At 39.8% G+C, this 14,230-nt stretch overlaps 1 protein-coding gene across 2 annotated transcripts in view; it reads left to right on the top strand.

Moving 5' to 3' along the window:
• The window catches only part of usp45 (ubiquitin specific peptidase 45), a 76,407-nt gene that overhangs the window by 27,276 nt on the left and 34,901 nt on the right, over positions 1–14,230 (top strand). For both annotated transcript variants that reach the window (XM_022679189.2, XM_049478433.1), the window contains exons 6-8: positions 7,690–7,838; positions 9,327–9,422; positions 10,559–10,689. In XM_022679189.2, coding sequence (XP_022534910.2) covers positions 7,690–7,838; positions 9,327–9,422; positions 10,559–10,689 — 376 coding nt within the window. The remainder of the gene's footprint in view (positions 1–7,689; positions 7,839–9,326; positions 9,423–10,558; positions 10,690–14,230) is intronic.

The raw sequence follows: 14,230 nt of genomic DNA, 5'->3' as shown, positions 1-14,230 counted from the left end.
TGAGTTAGGGTTCTGTAACAGTTCTGTGTTTTAGTGCACTGCTGAGTTAAACACATCAGCTCATGAAATAACATCAGTATTAAAACGCGGATCTCTGCATGGAGATCTGTGTGACTCTGGTCTGCAGAAGCTGAATTGTGGTGTTTTTACCGGAGATGGAGTCGCTCCACGCGGTTTACACGTTATCTTGTTTTTCGCGACGTCAAAAGAGAAATATATCGCCTCTCCCCTCTCTCCCTCTCCCTCTCTCCCTGCTGAACTCTGTCGAGTTAACTTCCAGTCGAGCTCCGTATCGACAGTTTAATTCCGCGCGGCACTGCTGCAGGAGAGGCGGGTACTCCACCTTCGCTAAAGTAGCAGTGATTGGATCTCTTCCTAACTGGTCCCTACCTTTCACAGACCTAAATCAGTCTGATTGGATTTCGTCCCTGCCAAACATTTTCGTCTCGTTTTTATTCGTTGACCAAAATGTCAGTTAATTTCGTCTCGTTGTGTGAGCGTGGAGCCGCTGTGAGCCGCTGCCCCTCCTCCCTTTGTGTGTGTGCAGCGAGACGGGAGGAGGGACAGACAGTTCCCTGTCATATCAGAGCGATTCACCGCAAAATGTTATTTGCGTTTTGTCAGTGTTGGTAGAGCAAAAATAGGAAAGTACTGCAATGTAACCCTTTAATTTTAGCAGAGTAACTGTAATCTGATTACCACTTACTGAAGCAGTAACTGTAACGGATTACAGTTACTTATAATTTGTAATCTGATTACGTAACGCCGTTACATGTAATCCGTTACTTCCCAACACTGACAATTATAGACCTCTCAATTCTTTGTAAGTAGGAAAGCTTTCAAAATGGGCAGTGTATCAAATACTATTTTTGCTCACTGTAACTGAATGCTGTGTTTGGCTGCAATCTGAGGTGCTTTTATTTTTTTATTTATTCAAGGTTCCCGTGGGTTCTTAAAAAGCCTTAAAATGCCTTACATTAAAATCTGGGTAATTAAGGCCTTAAATTGTCTTAAATTTACTGTAAATTTTCTGTAGGTATAACATTTTCAGACGGAATGCCAACAGGAAAACATACCAACTTTAGCAGCAAGCTAATTAGTTTATTGGGGAGAGAACTAAGGTAAGCGGAGAGCTAGCTAACATTAGCGGGAGATAGCTAAGTTAAGTAGAGAGCTAACTAACATTAGTGACAAGTTAGCCAATATTATCAGTGAGCTAGATGACATTAGCGAACTAAGTTAAACGGAGAGCTAGCTAACATTAGAGGCAAGATTGCTAACATTAGCAGGAAGAAAACTAAGCTAAGTGGAGAACATTAGAGGTGAGCTAGCTAACATTATCAGGGAAAGAACAAAGATAAGTGGAGAGCTAGCAAACATTAGGGGTAAGCTAGCTAACATTAGTGGGAAGAGAACTAAGCTAAGTGGAGAGCTAGCAAACATTAGCGGTGAGCTACTTAACATAAGCAGGGAGACAATTAAGCTAAGTGGAGAGCTAGCTCAGATTAGCGGTTAGCTACCTAACATAAGCAGGGAGAGAACTAAGCTAAGTGGAGAGCTAGCTAACATTAGTGGGAAGAGAACTAAGCTAAGTGGAGAGCTAGCTAACACTAGGTGTGAGCTAGCTAACATTAGCGGGGAGAGAACTAAGCTAAGTGGAGAGCTAGCTAACATTAGCAGGGAGAGAACTAAGCTAAGTGGAGAGCTAGCTAACATTAGCAGTGAGCTAACTTACATAAGCAGGGAGAGAACTAAGTTAAGCGGAGAGCTAGCTTACATTAGCGGTGAGCTAGCAAGTGGTGAGCTAGCTCACACTAGCGGGGAGAGAACTAAGTTAAGATTAGAGCTTGCTAACAGTGAGCTAACTTACATAAGCAGGGAGAGAACTAAGTTAAGCGGAGAGCTAGCTTACATTTTCGGGGAGAGAACTAAGATGAGTGGAGAGCTAGCTAACATTAGGGGTGAGCTAGCTAACATTATTGGGGAAAGAAGGAACTAAGTTAAGTGGAGAGTGGCAAGTTAGCTGACATTAGCAAGGAGAGAACGAAGTAAAGCAGAAAGCTAGCTAACATTAGAAATTATGAATACATTTTTGGGTCTTAAATTATATGTATAAAGGTCTTAAAAAGCATTAAATTTGACTTTTAAAATGGTGCAAGAACCATGATATTCTTTTTTTCATTATTTTTTTTTTCTTATTTTTGTCAGGGAGTGTAAATAAAAATGAAGCAAATTTAACCATATTTATAGAGAATTCTTATCTTAATTTGCACAACGGCAGAGATTAACAGTACTTATGCTGAAATACAGCAGCTGCGCGCCCTTTCAGTGTGCTGAACTGGTACACTTGCTAGCTTGGATTGGGCTGGGTGGAAGAAAACACTGGGCGTTTTGCCACAGTTCTGCATTAGCCTGGCCCATGAGAACTGTTGCACCTGCAGGAAAAATCTAAATCAGAGGAGATGGGCTGACCTTGGTCTGTCGCTCAATAAAGGCATTATAGAAATGAGGGAGCGGAGAGAGACGCAACACACAGCTACAAGGAATGCAGGTTAAAAAATGTTTTTTTTTTTTCTTCTGTTTGCATTCCATCTAAATGACTTTTCCCCCAGCACTCCTCGAGTGTTCGGTTCGTATGTTAAGAGCTTGTTTGACCATTACAGTGGTTGCAAATATGCTGAGGTCAATCAGGGCCTCGTATTGTTGTAGTCCGGCATTGTAAAATCGGTTGTTTTTAATGACCACATTCTGAGATTTGGGTGGAGTGGGTCGAGATTTGATGGGAACGGTGGTGCAAATTTATTTATATATTTATTTATTTGATTTATTTATTTAGTGTTCGACCGTGACCTTGCCGGCCCTGTGTAATTGTATGTTTGAGTATCCTGTAGTGGTCATGATTCATGCAGGGATGGTCACATTCATGCAGGGATGCAGGTTGTGTTGATTGTGGTTTGAAGGAGAGCAGTGCACATGTATCTCTTTACAGACTGGTCAGACTCAACCGAATTGTTTGTTGTTGCTCTTGGGCTCCCCTGTAGTCGGAGGAAGTGTAATTCCTGTTAAAACAAGATTACAGGCGGATAATACTCCCCTCTGAACAGCAAGATAGCTAGCACTTAGCACAGTTAGCGGTTAATGCTAATACTGCTCCAGTCTCGAGTCTCTGTGCTGGAGAACTCTAAACTTAAACTCTTGTGTAGCGCTACACAGTAAAGCGGAGGGGCTTAATTGCTCCTTAATACCTGACTGGTAAAATCTATACTTAAGGCACACTGGATTATAAGGCGCACTGATGATTTTCTGCAATCATGCTTTACCAACAACTGGCAATGAGCCTTTTACATCTCCGGAGAAATTTGGCCCACTTTTCAGTGCAGAAATGTTTAATTAATTAAAAGTTTAATTATTTGAGCATGAACACCTTGTTTAAGATTATTAACAGCATCTATATCAGACTTTAACTAGGCCACTCCAAAAGCTTTTATTTATTTATTTATTTTATTTTATTTTATTTTATTTGTCATTTAAAGGTGGACTTGCTGGTGTGCTTTGGATCACTGTCCTGCTGCAGACCCCAAGTGCACTTGAGATTAAGGTCATAGGGCCATGTTTGTTTGGATTGCTTTTTTTGCTTAATAAATGAAATGAAAGCATTTCAAATCAGCTTTTTTGTGTTTATTCAGGTTATCTTTAATAAAAAAAAAAAATTATGAAAGTATGCAGCGAAAACACTGAAATCTGTGCATCCCTGCATAACAGACTAACAGACGAGAAAATTATTGTTGGGTGTGGCCCTTGTATAAATGCTACATTATTCTGTGTAATTTACTGAAGTGGATTTAAAGCCATTTTGTCACGTTAAAGCCCTTTTTAACGCCCCATATTCTGTAGCAGACGCTCTATATTGAAACAATTTCTAAAGAAAAGGAGAAGGCGCATTTTCGGTGTGCTACAATAGAGCCAAAAAAAAAATCAATCAGTACATGCTGAGTGTCGAGACATGGTTTTAATGGAAAATGGTGGCATCGATTATGATTGAGAGTGCGTTTGCTCTCTGTTTAAACAAAGGCCAGCGGAGAAAACACACACCCAGCGTGACTTCTTTAATCATCAGGTAGATGGCACCATGCCACTCCCCTCCATGCACACAACAGCAAGGGCAGGCTGGTTAAAGTGTGTTTCTAAAAGTATGTGTTTATTCTGCTTAAGTGGCTCGGCTATTCGCTGTTGCGTGAACGGCTAAGTAGTGTAAACAGAGGGAGTTGTCGGAGGCAGGCAGCGCCAAGGGGCTTCAAAATCTCTCTCTCTCTCTCTCTCTCTCTCTCTCTCTCTCTCTCTCTCTCTCTCTCTCTCTCTCTCTCGTTCGCTCATTAATGCTTAATGTGACGGAACACCACTTGTCTAGTCCTTCACAAAGACGAGGGCTGGAATTAAAAGTGATGAGCCAGGAGACGCGTGTTTGATTCGTTTCTTTTGTTAGCGCTTGTCCAAGGCCTTGTCGCTAAATGAGTGTTTACCATATCTAATAACAGGGTGGAGAGATGAAAGAAAGAGCTAGAGATAATCAGGGTAAATGAATACTAATAATAATAATAATAATAATAATAATAATAATAATACGACACAATGTCACAGACTGCAACAAACAGTTTGTATGTTTGCAAATCTTTGCATTTGACATGCTGTTAAACAATTTAATGTATAAAATAATAATATATTTTTTTCCTCATTGGTTGATTAATCTCCATTAATTAAGTGCATGCTGATATACATTTGTATTCTCATCTGAATCACTGAATTAAGTTGTTCCAATCACTTCCGTGGCCACAGGTGTATAAAACCAAGCTCCTAGTCATGCAGACTGCTTCTACAAACATTAGTGAAAGAATGGGTCACTCTCAAGAGCTCAGTGAATTTCCGTGTGTACTGTGATGGGATGCAGCAGCCTCTTTTCAAACTGCTGCTGATGCAGTATTGCCGAGTAGCATCACAGGACACTCAGAGGAAACGCAGCGACTTGTTTCTGGTACGTCAGCTCACAGACGCTGAACCGCTCTGCGCCCACTATATGTACAGAACTTAATGAGTTGCGGCCAATTCTTAAATCACCAGTGGTTCAGCGTTGATGAGTTCAGTAGTGATGCTACTCGGCAATGCGATGCAAAGCACCGGAATGCAGTGTTGTAAAGCCCACTGCTACTACACTCTAAAAGCAGTTGAGACTTGTTCTGTGGAGTGAAGAATCACCCTTCCCTGTCTGGTTTTTGTGGTTGCTGGGAAAATGGTACTTGTCTGACTGCATCGTGCCAAGTGTAAAGTTGAAAGGAGGGATTATAGGGTGGGATTGTTTTTTAAGGGTTGGGCTTGACTCCTTAGTCCCAGTTTAGGAGTAGAGTCCTTTAAGTACTGATATTGTCGATATGATAAGACAGTATACATGTTCCATGTTCTCCTTTTACTGGCGTGGGCTTTCTTTCTGTGACTCTGGTTTCCTCCCAAAGTCCAACAACCTGGAGTTTAAGTAAACTGGATACTCTTAAGTTGCTCAGAAAAAATGGATACTTAAAATTGGCCATAAAATATTATTTGGATAATCTAAATAGGCATTCTGTCCTCAGTGCTTGATGCAGTCCTCCAGGTGGACGGTTGTTTCCGGTTAAGAGTACGCTGTGCACAATTGTCCGCCACCTCTCCCTGGTTTGTGCAAGATGATGATTAAAAATAGCTTTGTGTTAAGGATAAAAAAAGAAATCAAGAAATTAAAACGATTGCAAAGCCCTATTGGGTTTCTAGAAAGGTGCTATGTAAGTGTAACTTCATTCATTTATTTATTAATCAAACTTCCCAGGTTAAACTTTCCCATACTAATAGGATTTAAGCTTATCTAAAAGAATCTGAATGTCCTGAGTGTCACACTTATTAATTCCTCTGTATTCTCTCTGTGAAGTACAACCTGACCCACACTTGCGATTTTGTACCCCCTCTGTGTTGGTGCACAGGTTGCTGCGCTGTCTCATGAGAGTTTTGAGTCTGCTGGACATGCGCCTTTTCCCCTGAGAGTGATGCTCTGTTTCTCTCTCTCTTGTCCTCTCCCTCACTCTCTTTCTCTCTCTGGAGCAGTGGTGGTAGTGGGGAGCAGCTGTGGTTCACTTTGCGCTCCCTGACTAACGCCGTCCTCTCCAGCTGTCATCTACACTCTGTCCCAGCTGCTGCCTTGCGCGTTAACCCACTTCCCTCGCAAAAAAAAAGAAACAAATAAGAGCGAGAGAGAGATAAACAAAACAGGCTGAGCACGCTGGGACCAGGCCGGCCCAGGCCGGGACGCCGTCAGCACCCCTCCACTCGGGTCGGGAACTAGCTGTGCTGAGCGTGCTCTCAGGAGACTGATATTTACCACAGCCCTCTCTTCACTGCTCTTCACTTCTATTCGCACATTTACTGTTTTTTTTTTCACATTAATAAAAAAAACTTATTTTTAAACTTCCAAAGCACGTTATTGCAACTTAATTTTCACTATTAATGTTATTAGAACATCATGCTGAATATTAATGTTATGAAAACCTCATTTAAGATATTCATTTACTAGACCTTTATTCTGGATTTTAAAGTTGCATGAATACATTCATACTATATGTTAAAGGTTTTTGAGTTTCATACATCATACTAATATTCCTAGAATTTCATAGTGGATATTAACATTATTATAACTTTTAGAACAGTCTGAATATTGATGTTCTTTGAACTTCACATTGTATAATAACTATATTCTGAATATAAAGTTAATAGAACTTCATTCTGAATATTAATGTTACTAGAAATTCATACTTGATATTAATGCTATTGAAACTTCCTACAGAATATGAATGTTATTGTAACTTCATAGTGGATTTTAATCGTATTGTAACTTCATACTTGAGACTCATATTGGATAATAATGCCTCTTTTCCAACATTGCCGGGTAGCATCTCAGAACAATCGTGCAGCGATTCAGTTCCGATGCATTAGCTCACAGATGCTTTGTGCTGAGTGACATCACTCTTTGGAGTGATGTTGGAAGAGAGTGCCATCTACCCACCCAGAAAGAGCAAGACCAATTGTGCTCTTTCAAGGCTTTGGCAGCTGATGGCAAGCTGCATGACTGGGATTCAAACCAGCGATCTCTGGATCATAGTGGCAGTGCTGGACCACTTGGCACCCCATTCATACTAGATATTAATGTTACTAGAAATTTAGACTGGATATTAGTGTATAAGAACTTCCTACTGGATATTAATGTTATTGAGGTAGCCTCATGTTATATGAGTTCAATGTTTTCAATAATATTATGAAGTGATTCTGAATAAAAAAGAACTTTAGAACTTTCTTCTGTTTGTTAATTATTGAAAATTAATTCTGGACATTAATTTATGCTGAGTATTAATTTAATACAAATTATTTCTGGAAGTTGAGATTGTAAAAAAATGTATTTTAGAAAAAAATTTACTTATTAGGACTTTATACTGGATTTTATTGTTAGTAGAAATACAGTACGCGATATTTAATTAGACCTTGGGTGTAAATGTATTGTTTTGATTTAACATTCTGCAGACAGTAGTGAAGGTTCCCCTTTACCCTTTTTCTTTTCTTATTTTTTATATATATATATATATATAAACATACATATATATTTTTTTTGTTCCTCTTTAGGAACAACATCAAAACTCATCAAGCTCCTAGAGGAACCGGCCGAGTACTCGGACCCCCAGAGAGGAAAGAGTCCAGCCAACAGCACCCTCATCCCCGTCAAAGGCATCAATAACCTGGGGAACACCTGCTTCTTCAATGCTGTAATGCAGGTAATGTGCAGTGATATATATTTTTTTTTCTTTCACACACATTGTTATTTAGATTTAGATTTTTATACATGAGTAGTGAGCGTGTTCAACTTTTAATCTGATTATTGTTTTTTCCAGAAGTGCATTACCAGCCAAATGTCTGGACAAACCCCTTCTCATTTACTGTACTTTTTGCACTATAAGTTGCACTGGGTTATAAGGTGCATTATTTTTTAAAGTTAAACGAGAGCTAGATGTTAATCCACACAGATGTATCTTGTTTATTTTATTTGGGTGAGTAAAGTGCTTCTGTTTATCTACAGTAATCTTATATTTACAGATTTCCACTAAGGCTAGCCAAACCTTGAGTGATCCGGTAACCCTGCTCTAGTCTCGATTATAGAACTATAGAACTAGAACTAACTATAACACTGTACTTCAGTAGAGTCGCTTTACTGCTTCTTACAACCCTACTGGTAGAGTTCATACATAAGGTGCACTGCATTATAAGGCACACTGACAATTTTTTGGGGAAAATTAAAGAATTTTAAGTGCCTTATAGTGCAAAAAATACGGTAATGTATTAAAATAAACTTTGCCAACTCTTGCCGTTTATTCTCTCAGTCGACTTTATGAGGTAGAACCAAACTTTTAACTGGTACTAATTGTGATTTGTATAAATTAATGGTTGTGGGTGGTACTCTGCAATGGACTTGTGTCCAGTCATAACCGGTAATAATCAAGAAGTATTACTGCCTTGCACCCAGTGGTTCTGGGTAATTTAAAGAGTTTAAATTTTATACAGAAAAGTGTATAAAGTGCATCTAAAAAATTAGAATATCATTGAAAAGTTACTTTATTTAACTAATTCAGTTCAAATGTGAAACTCATGTATTATATAGATGTATTACAAACTTGATAAAATTTAGTGGATCAACACCAGCATATGACATGTCTCTCCAAACCATCACTGATCATCAGTAAATTTTACATTTCATTTGAAAATCAAGGGATCAGAGTCTGGAGGAAGAAGAGTGGAGAGACACACAGTTCAAGCTGCTTGAAATCTAGTGTGAAGTTTCCACCAATCAGTGATGGTTTGGAGAGACATGTCATCTGCTGGTGTTGATCCACTGTGTTTTTTTTTTCAAGTCTAAAGTCAGTGCAGTGTTTTCTTGGAAAATCTTACAGCACTTCATGCTTCCCTCTGCTGACAACTTTTATGGAGATGTGCATTTCATTTCCAGCAGTACTTGGCACACTGCCCACACTGCCAAAAGTACCAATTGGTCTTATATAATATTAAAATTTTCTGAGACACTGATTTTTGGGTTTTCATTGGCTGTAAGCCATAATCATAATCAACAATAAAAGTAATCCCTCAAAATAAATCTATATAATGAATTTCACATTTTCAGCTGAATTACTGAAATAAAGTAATCTTTCAATGATAAGTAATCTGTCCTCTAATCTCAATGTGATTTAGATTTGTGTCCTCTTTTGTTTTAGAACCTGTCACAGACGCATATGCTCAATGACCTCATTCATGAAGTGAAGGAGAAAGGACACAAGCTGAAGATCTCTCCCCATCCGGACACTAACCTGGTACACTGGACCTTTACACATTTATATATAGATCAAATATATATATATATATATTTATAGTGTATATATATATATATATATATATATATATATATATATATATATATATATAGTAAATAATCAGTTATGATGTAAACACAGTTATTCTGAGTGAGTTTGAGTCTAAAAAGTCTAAAATGTTTTTGCAATTTAAAATGCAACATTAAGGATACAACAAGGTGTGGTGCAGTATTAGTTTTTCAATCATCAATATCCTATATAAAACTGAGAGGACATGCTTAGATCTCTGTTGGCTTTGGATAGTAAAGGGTTCGTACGGTCGTGAAAAACCTGGAAAAGTCATGGAATTTAAAAATAGCAATTTTCAGGCCTGGAAAAGTTTTGCAATAATAAAAATACCCAGAAAGTTTTGGAAAAGTCATGGAAAAAATTGGGTCTACAAATCTTTTTTGTTTATCGATGAAGAAAATCTATTTTGAGGTAACAAATACATCAGCTCAGAGTTTATTCAGTAACAATGGAGCTCTCAGGATCTGACACAAATTTTATTATTAAATATTGTGTGTCCATTTTAGGCCTATCATAATCATTTTCGGTTATAGTTTTAGTTGATTTTTGGTTTTATTGTCCATGCCTGTACTATTTTAAAAATCCTTGAAGGCATGGAAAAGTCAGGAAAAACTCATGGAAATGTATTGTTTAAAAAGTGTATGAACTCTGATAGTAAAAATAAAAAAGGGGTTATATTTGTATTGTAATGATGGCAACGTCAATCAACACCACTCTAAAGAAATGTGAGATGGAATGTTTCTCTCTTTAATGTGCCCAAATTTCACCACCTCCCAGAAACTCCAACTCTGAATGTGACCAACTAATCCACCTTTAATTCTACCTATTAGGGTTTGGGTTAATAGTTCTAGGTGTTTTCAGATTCATGGTATCGCAAACAGTGTTTCCATACACTGAGATACCAAAATTCATGCAACAGTAACTAGTATTTTATCCCCTGACTTTTGTGACCGGACACCACAGGTCACAGTCAGTAGCACCCTGTGTGCTGTCCACTGTGGGTGGTACTACCTTATATGATGCATTCCCAGTGTCATTGTGGCTCAAGGAATGTTTTTCTTCTACAGGGGCCACTGACGGTTACCCTGCCTGGTCCTGAACCCCTGACCTCAGCCATGTTGCTGTTCCTCCACAGCATGAAGGAGCCTGGAAAAGGACCGGTTTCTCCAAAAATCCTCTTCAGCCAGCTCTGCCAGAAGTAAGCGAGTGTGATTGGTTGATGACTGAGGTGTGTGTCTGTGTGTGTGTGTGAGAGAGCTACAGTTATCAGATGGTTCATGAAGGTTCAGAACATAGTAAAGAATTTTAGGAACTAAAATAATTAAAATCCACAATGATTTCTAAGTTGTTGCCATGTTTGCACCCCATGGTTGAAGCTTTATTTGTCCTGCTTAGACTCAAACCCAGTATTTTTGGCCTGTAGCCTGCTGCTAACCCCGTCTATCACTGCTGGAGCAGCATTAGCATTACCAGCTAACCGTGCTAAGCACAAGCAATTTGGCCGTTCAGAGGTGAGTATATCAGACTGTAGTTTGCGTGTTTACCATGTTAAAACAAGCTATGTGGGACAAACTGCTAGCTAATATCACCCTGGCTTACCGGAGCACTCAGGGTTTCTCAGTGTATCGCTATTGAGCTGCATTAACTGCTAGCGGTTAGCCGCTAATGCTAATGCTCCAGCTTTAGTGGTAATCTGCAAATCTAAGCTTACTGTAAATAAACGGAAGCACTTTACTCATCCAAATAAACAGTTTACAGGAGAGTAATCTGTTTAGATTTTTTTTTTTAAGAATTACAGTTTTGTTTACTTAATTTAGTTTAGCTTTACGATGTGCTGGATTAGAAGGAAAACATTGCAACACCCCTGTTCCTTACTAGTGTCGCATAAAATGCGCTTTTTAATCTTATGTATAAAAATGGACCAGAAATAAGACATTTATTCAGAGTGCGTCTTATAATCTAGTGCGTCTTATAGGGCGAAAAATACGGTATGCGAATGTCCAGCTCATACGCATGGAAACTGGTACAGTTTAGTGCTAGAAATGTAGAGTGTAGCAGATTCAAGTAAATGCTACTACAAGATGATGCATAACCAGGGCACCAGCTTCTGGTAGTGTTCCTAAGGAATCTAACCAGCTCCTCATGAGCAGTGACCTTCAGTTGTAATATTCTTTGAAAACGCAGATAGAGACTTGAACCCTGAACCGTTCACGTTCCTTAAGTGACGTGTAACGCTTCTCACAAGGTTTAGTTTTAATCTTCAGCAGCTTCTCAGAAGCAATCCAGGAATTTTGAGATTGGCACGTTGTTCAGCCATGGTCACTTCTTTAATGTGTGTCTTTGGTCTCTTTGAACTTCTTTTTTAAGTCTTTTATTTTCTTTTGACACTGCAGACACTGTAGACACTGTAGATTTTCCTGCTATCGCGTTCGGCTGCTTCTTTGACATTGCTACACAAGCCTTCCAAAGGCTATCGCACACCAGACACATGCCTCCTCTCAAGTTAAAATCCTTTACACTGTGCAGTATTTTTCACTATTACGTTACATTTAACCCAATAATATACACTATTTTGCCAAAAGTATTCACGTACCAACCCAAATCATTGAATTCAGGTGTTCCAATTACTTCCATGGCCATAGGAGTATAAAACCAAGCTATTTAGCATTCTGCAAACTGCTTCTCCAAACATTAGGGTAAGAAAGGGTCGCTCTCGGGAGCTCAGTGAATTGCAGTGTGGTACAGTGGTGGAATGTATCACCTGTGAAATTTCAGGCCAGTCATGTAATTTACTCACTACTAAATATTCCATAGTCAACTGTCAGTGATGCTATAACAAAGTGAAAGTGACAGGGAACAAATCCAACTTTACTTTAGCACTTTGTTGCGAGTGCAGTGCATCCAGTGTTCTGTTACTTCACTATCTCACCACTGAAACCCTCACTCACTGCTGTCCTCCATTTCTCTGTTTATTTGCATCTGTTTTGTTGCTTTTTCTCTTGCCTTTTTTTTCTGTTTTCCATGTCACATAAAAATTCGAATTTCGAAATCGTATATACAAATGTTAGTTTTTGCGTGTGTTGTCGTTTTTTTTCATGTGCAGATTTAGACTACTTACTTGTTCTTGTTGAGTAAATGTAGTTGGTGTATCCTTTGCCTTGTTCGTGCAAGGCGATGTTAGTAACCATTTGGCTTTTAGCAAAAACGGGGCTATTGATGCAATCAATCCACAGAGTCCCTGGTAGCAAAGTGCCATGAGGCCTATAGCTATTGTGCTAACACAGTGGTAGTAATTTGGGTGTAAAGCCCATAGCTACCGTCCTAATCCATGATAGCATCTTGGCTAAAGGCCTAAGAGTGTGAGGAGGCCTGTAGCTGATGTGCTAACACAGTGGTAGTGATGCTGGAAGGGACCAGTAGTAATGGGATGAGGCCTGAAGCTGGCATCCTAATGCAGTGGTAACAGTGTAGGATGAGGCTCATAGTCGGTGTGCTAACACAGTGGTAGTGATGTTGGAAGAGGCTGTATTAATGTGGGATGAGGCCTGTAGCCGGTGTGCTAACACAGTGCTAGTAATGTTGGAAGAGGCCGGTAGTAATGTGGAAAGAGGCTTATAGCAGGCATGCTAAAGCAATGGTAGCAATGTGAGAGACGTCCTTTAGCCGGTGTGCTAATGCATTAATTGTAGTGATGTTGGAAGAGCCTGGTAGAAATGTGGGCAGAGGCCCATAGCTGGCATGATAAAGATGTGATAGCAATGTGGAATGAGGCCTGTAGCCAGTGTGCTAACACAGTGGTAGTGATGTTGGATGATGCCCAAAGCTAGCAAGTGGTAGTGATTATGGAGGAGACTGGTAGTAATGTGAGATGATGCCCCTAGACCTCCCTCGTCCTTATTTAGCAACAAAGCAATTTTTAAAAGAAACTGATACAACAATTTTGACCCAGCTTTGGCAGGGAAAAGAGGCCGTTGCTACAATTGTTAAATACACTGGACCGTAGTTAGCCACTGCGGGCACATGAAGTGAGCGTGCTAGTGCTACAGGCTGGTACCATCACTCACAGCTTAAAACACCCACTGCCACCTGGGTTTTGTCCCTTTTACTCAGCTAGCGTGTGTAAATAGCCAGTGGATGGTGAGTTTGGTCCGCGGTTGGGTTTTGAAGGCGCAGGTTAGGTCAGTGAACTTCAGCACGGCTGGCTGGTCCACTTTATATGGTCCAGGTTGCTCTTTTTGAAGGTGCACGGATGAGTGGAGCACTCGTGCTTTTAGTACATGGTGAGTGGCTGGTTGGTTGTGTGTGGGGGGAGCTTTGACTGTCTGCTGTTGGGTGGGTGGGTTTGTGTGTGGGTGTGTATGCATGCATGCATGGCCTCCTCCTCACCTGGCGCCACCACAGCCTGAAGCGAGAGGCATTCAGTGGAGTGTACCTGGTGTGCAGGCATACACACACACACACACACACATATACACACACACACACACACACACACACACAGTTGAGTGTGACTGCAGTGTTTTAAAGGTACTGGGCACTATAAATGGTCAGGTAGATCTCTTAAACATGATTAGGACTTTCCTACAAATAAAAAAAAAATCAGTGTTTTATTTAATAGTAGCTAGATTTTGTGTGTGTGTGTGTGTGTGTGTGGTCACAGGCTGTGACCCTCACTGGCACCAGAAGTAGTGTGTGGTCAGCAGTGTGTGCCTGCTGGACCGGGTTTGGCTCCGGTCCTC

Source organism: Astyanax mexicanus, chromosome 4 (genome assembly GCF_023375975.1).
Source record: "Astyanax mexicanus isolate ESR-SI-001 chromosome 4, AstMex3_surface, whole genome shotgun sequence".
Lineage (NCBI taxonomy): Eukaryota > Metazoa > Chordata > Actinopteri > Characiformes > Acestrorhamphidae > Astyanax > Astyanax mexicanus.
The sequence above is the reverse complement of the archived record's forward strand: the minus strand, read 5'-3'. Positions and strand labels throughout refer to the sequence as shown.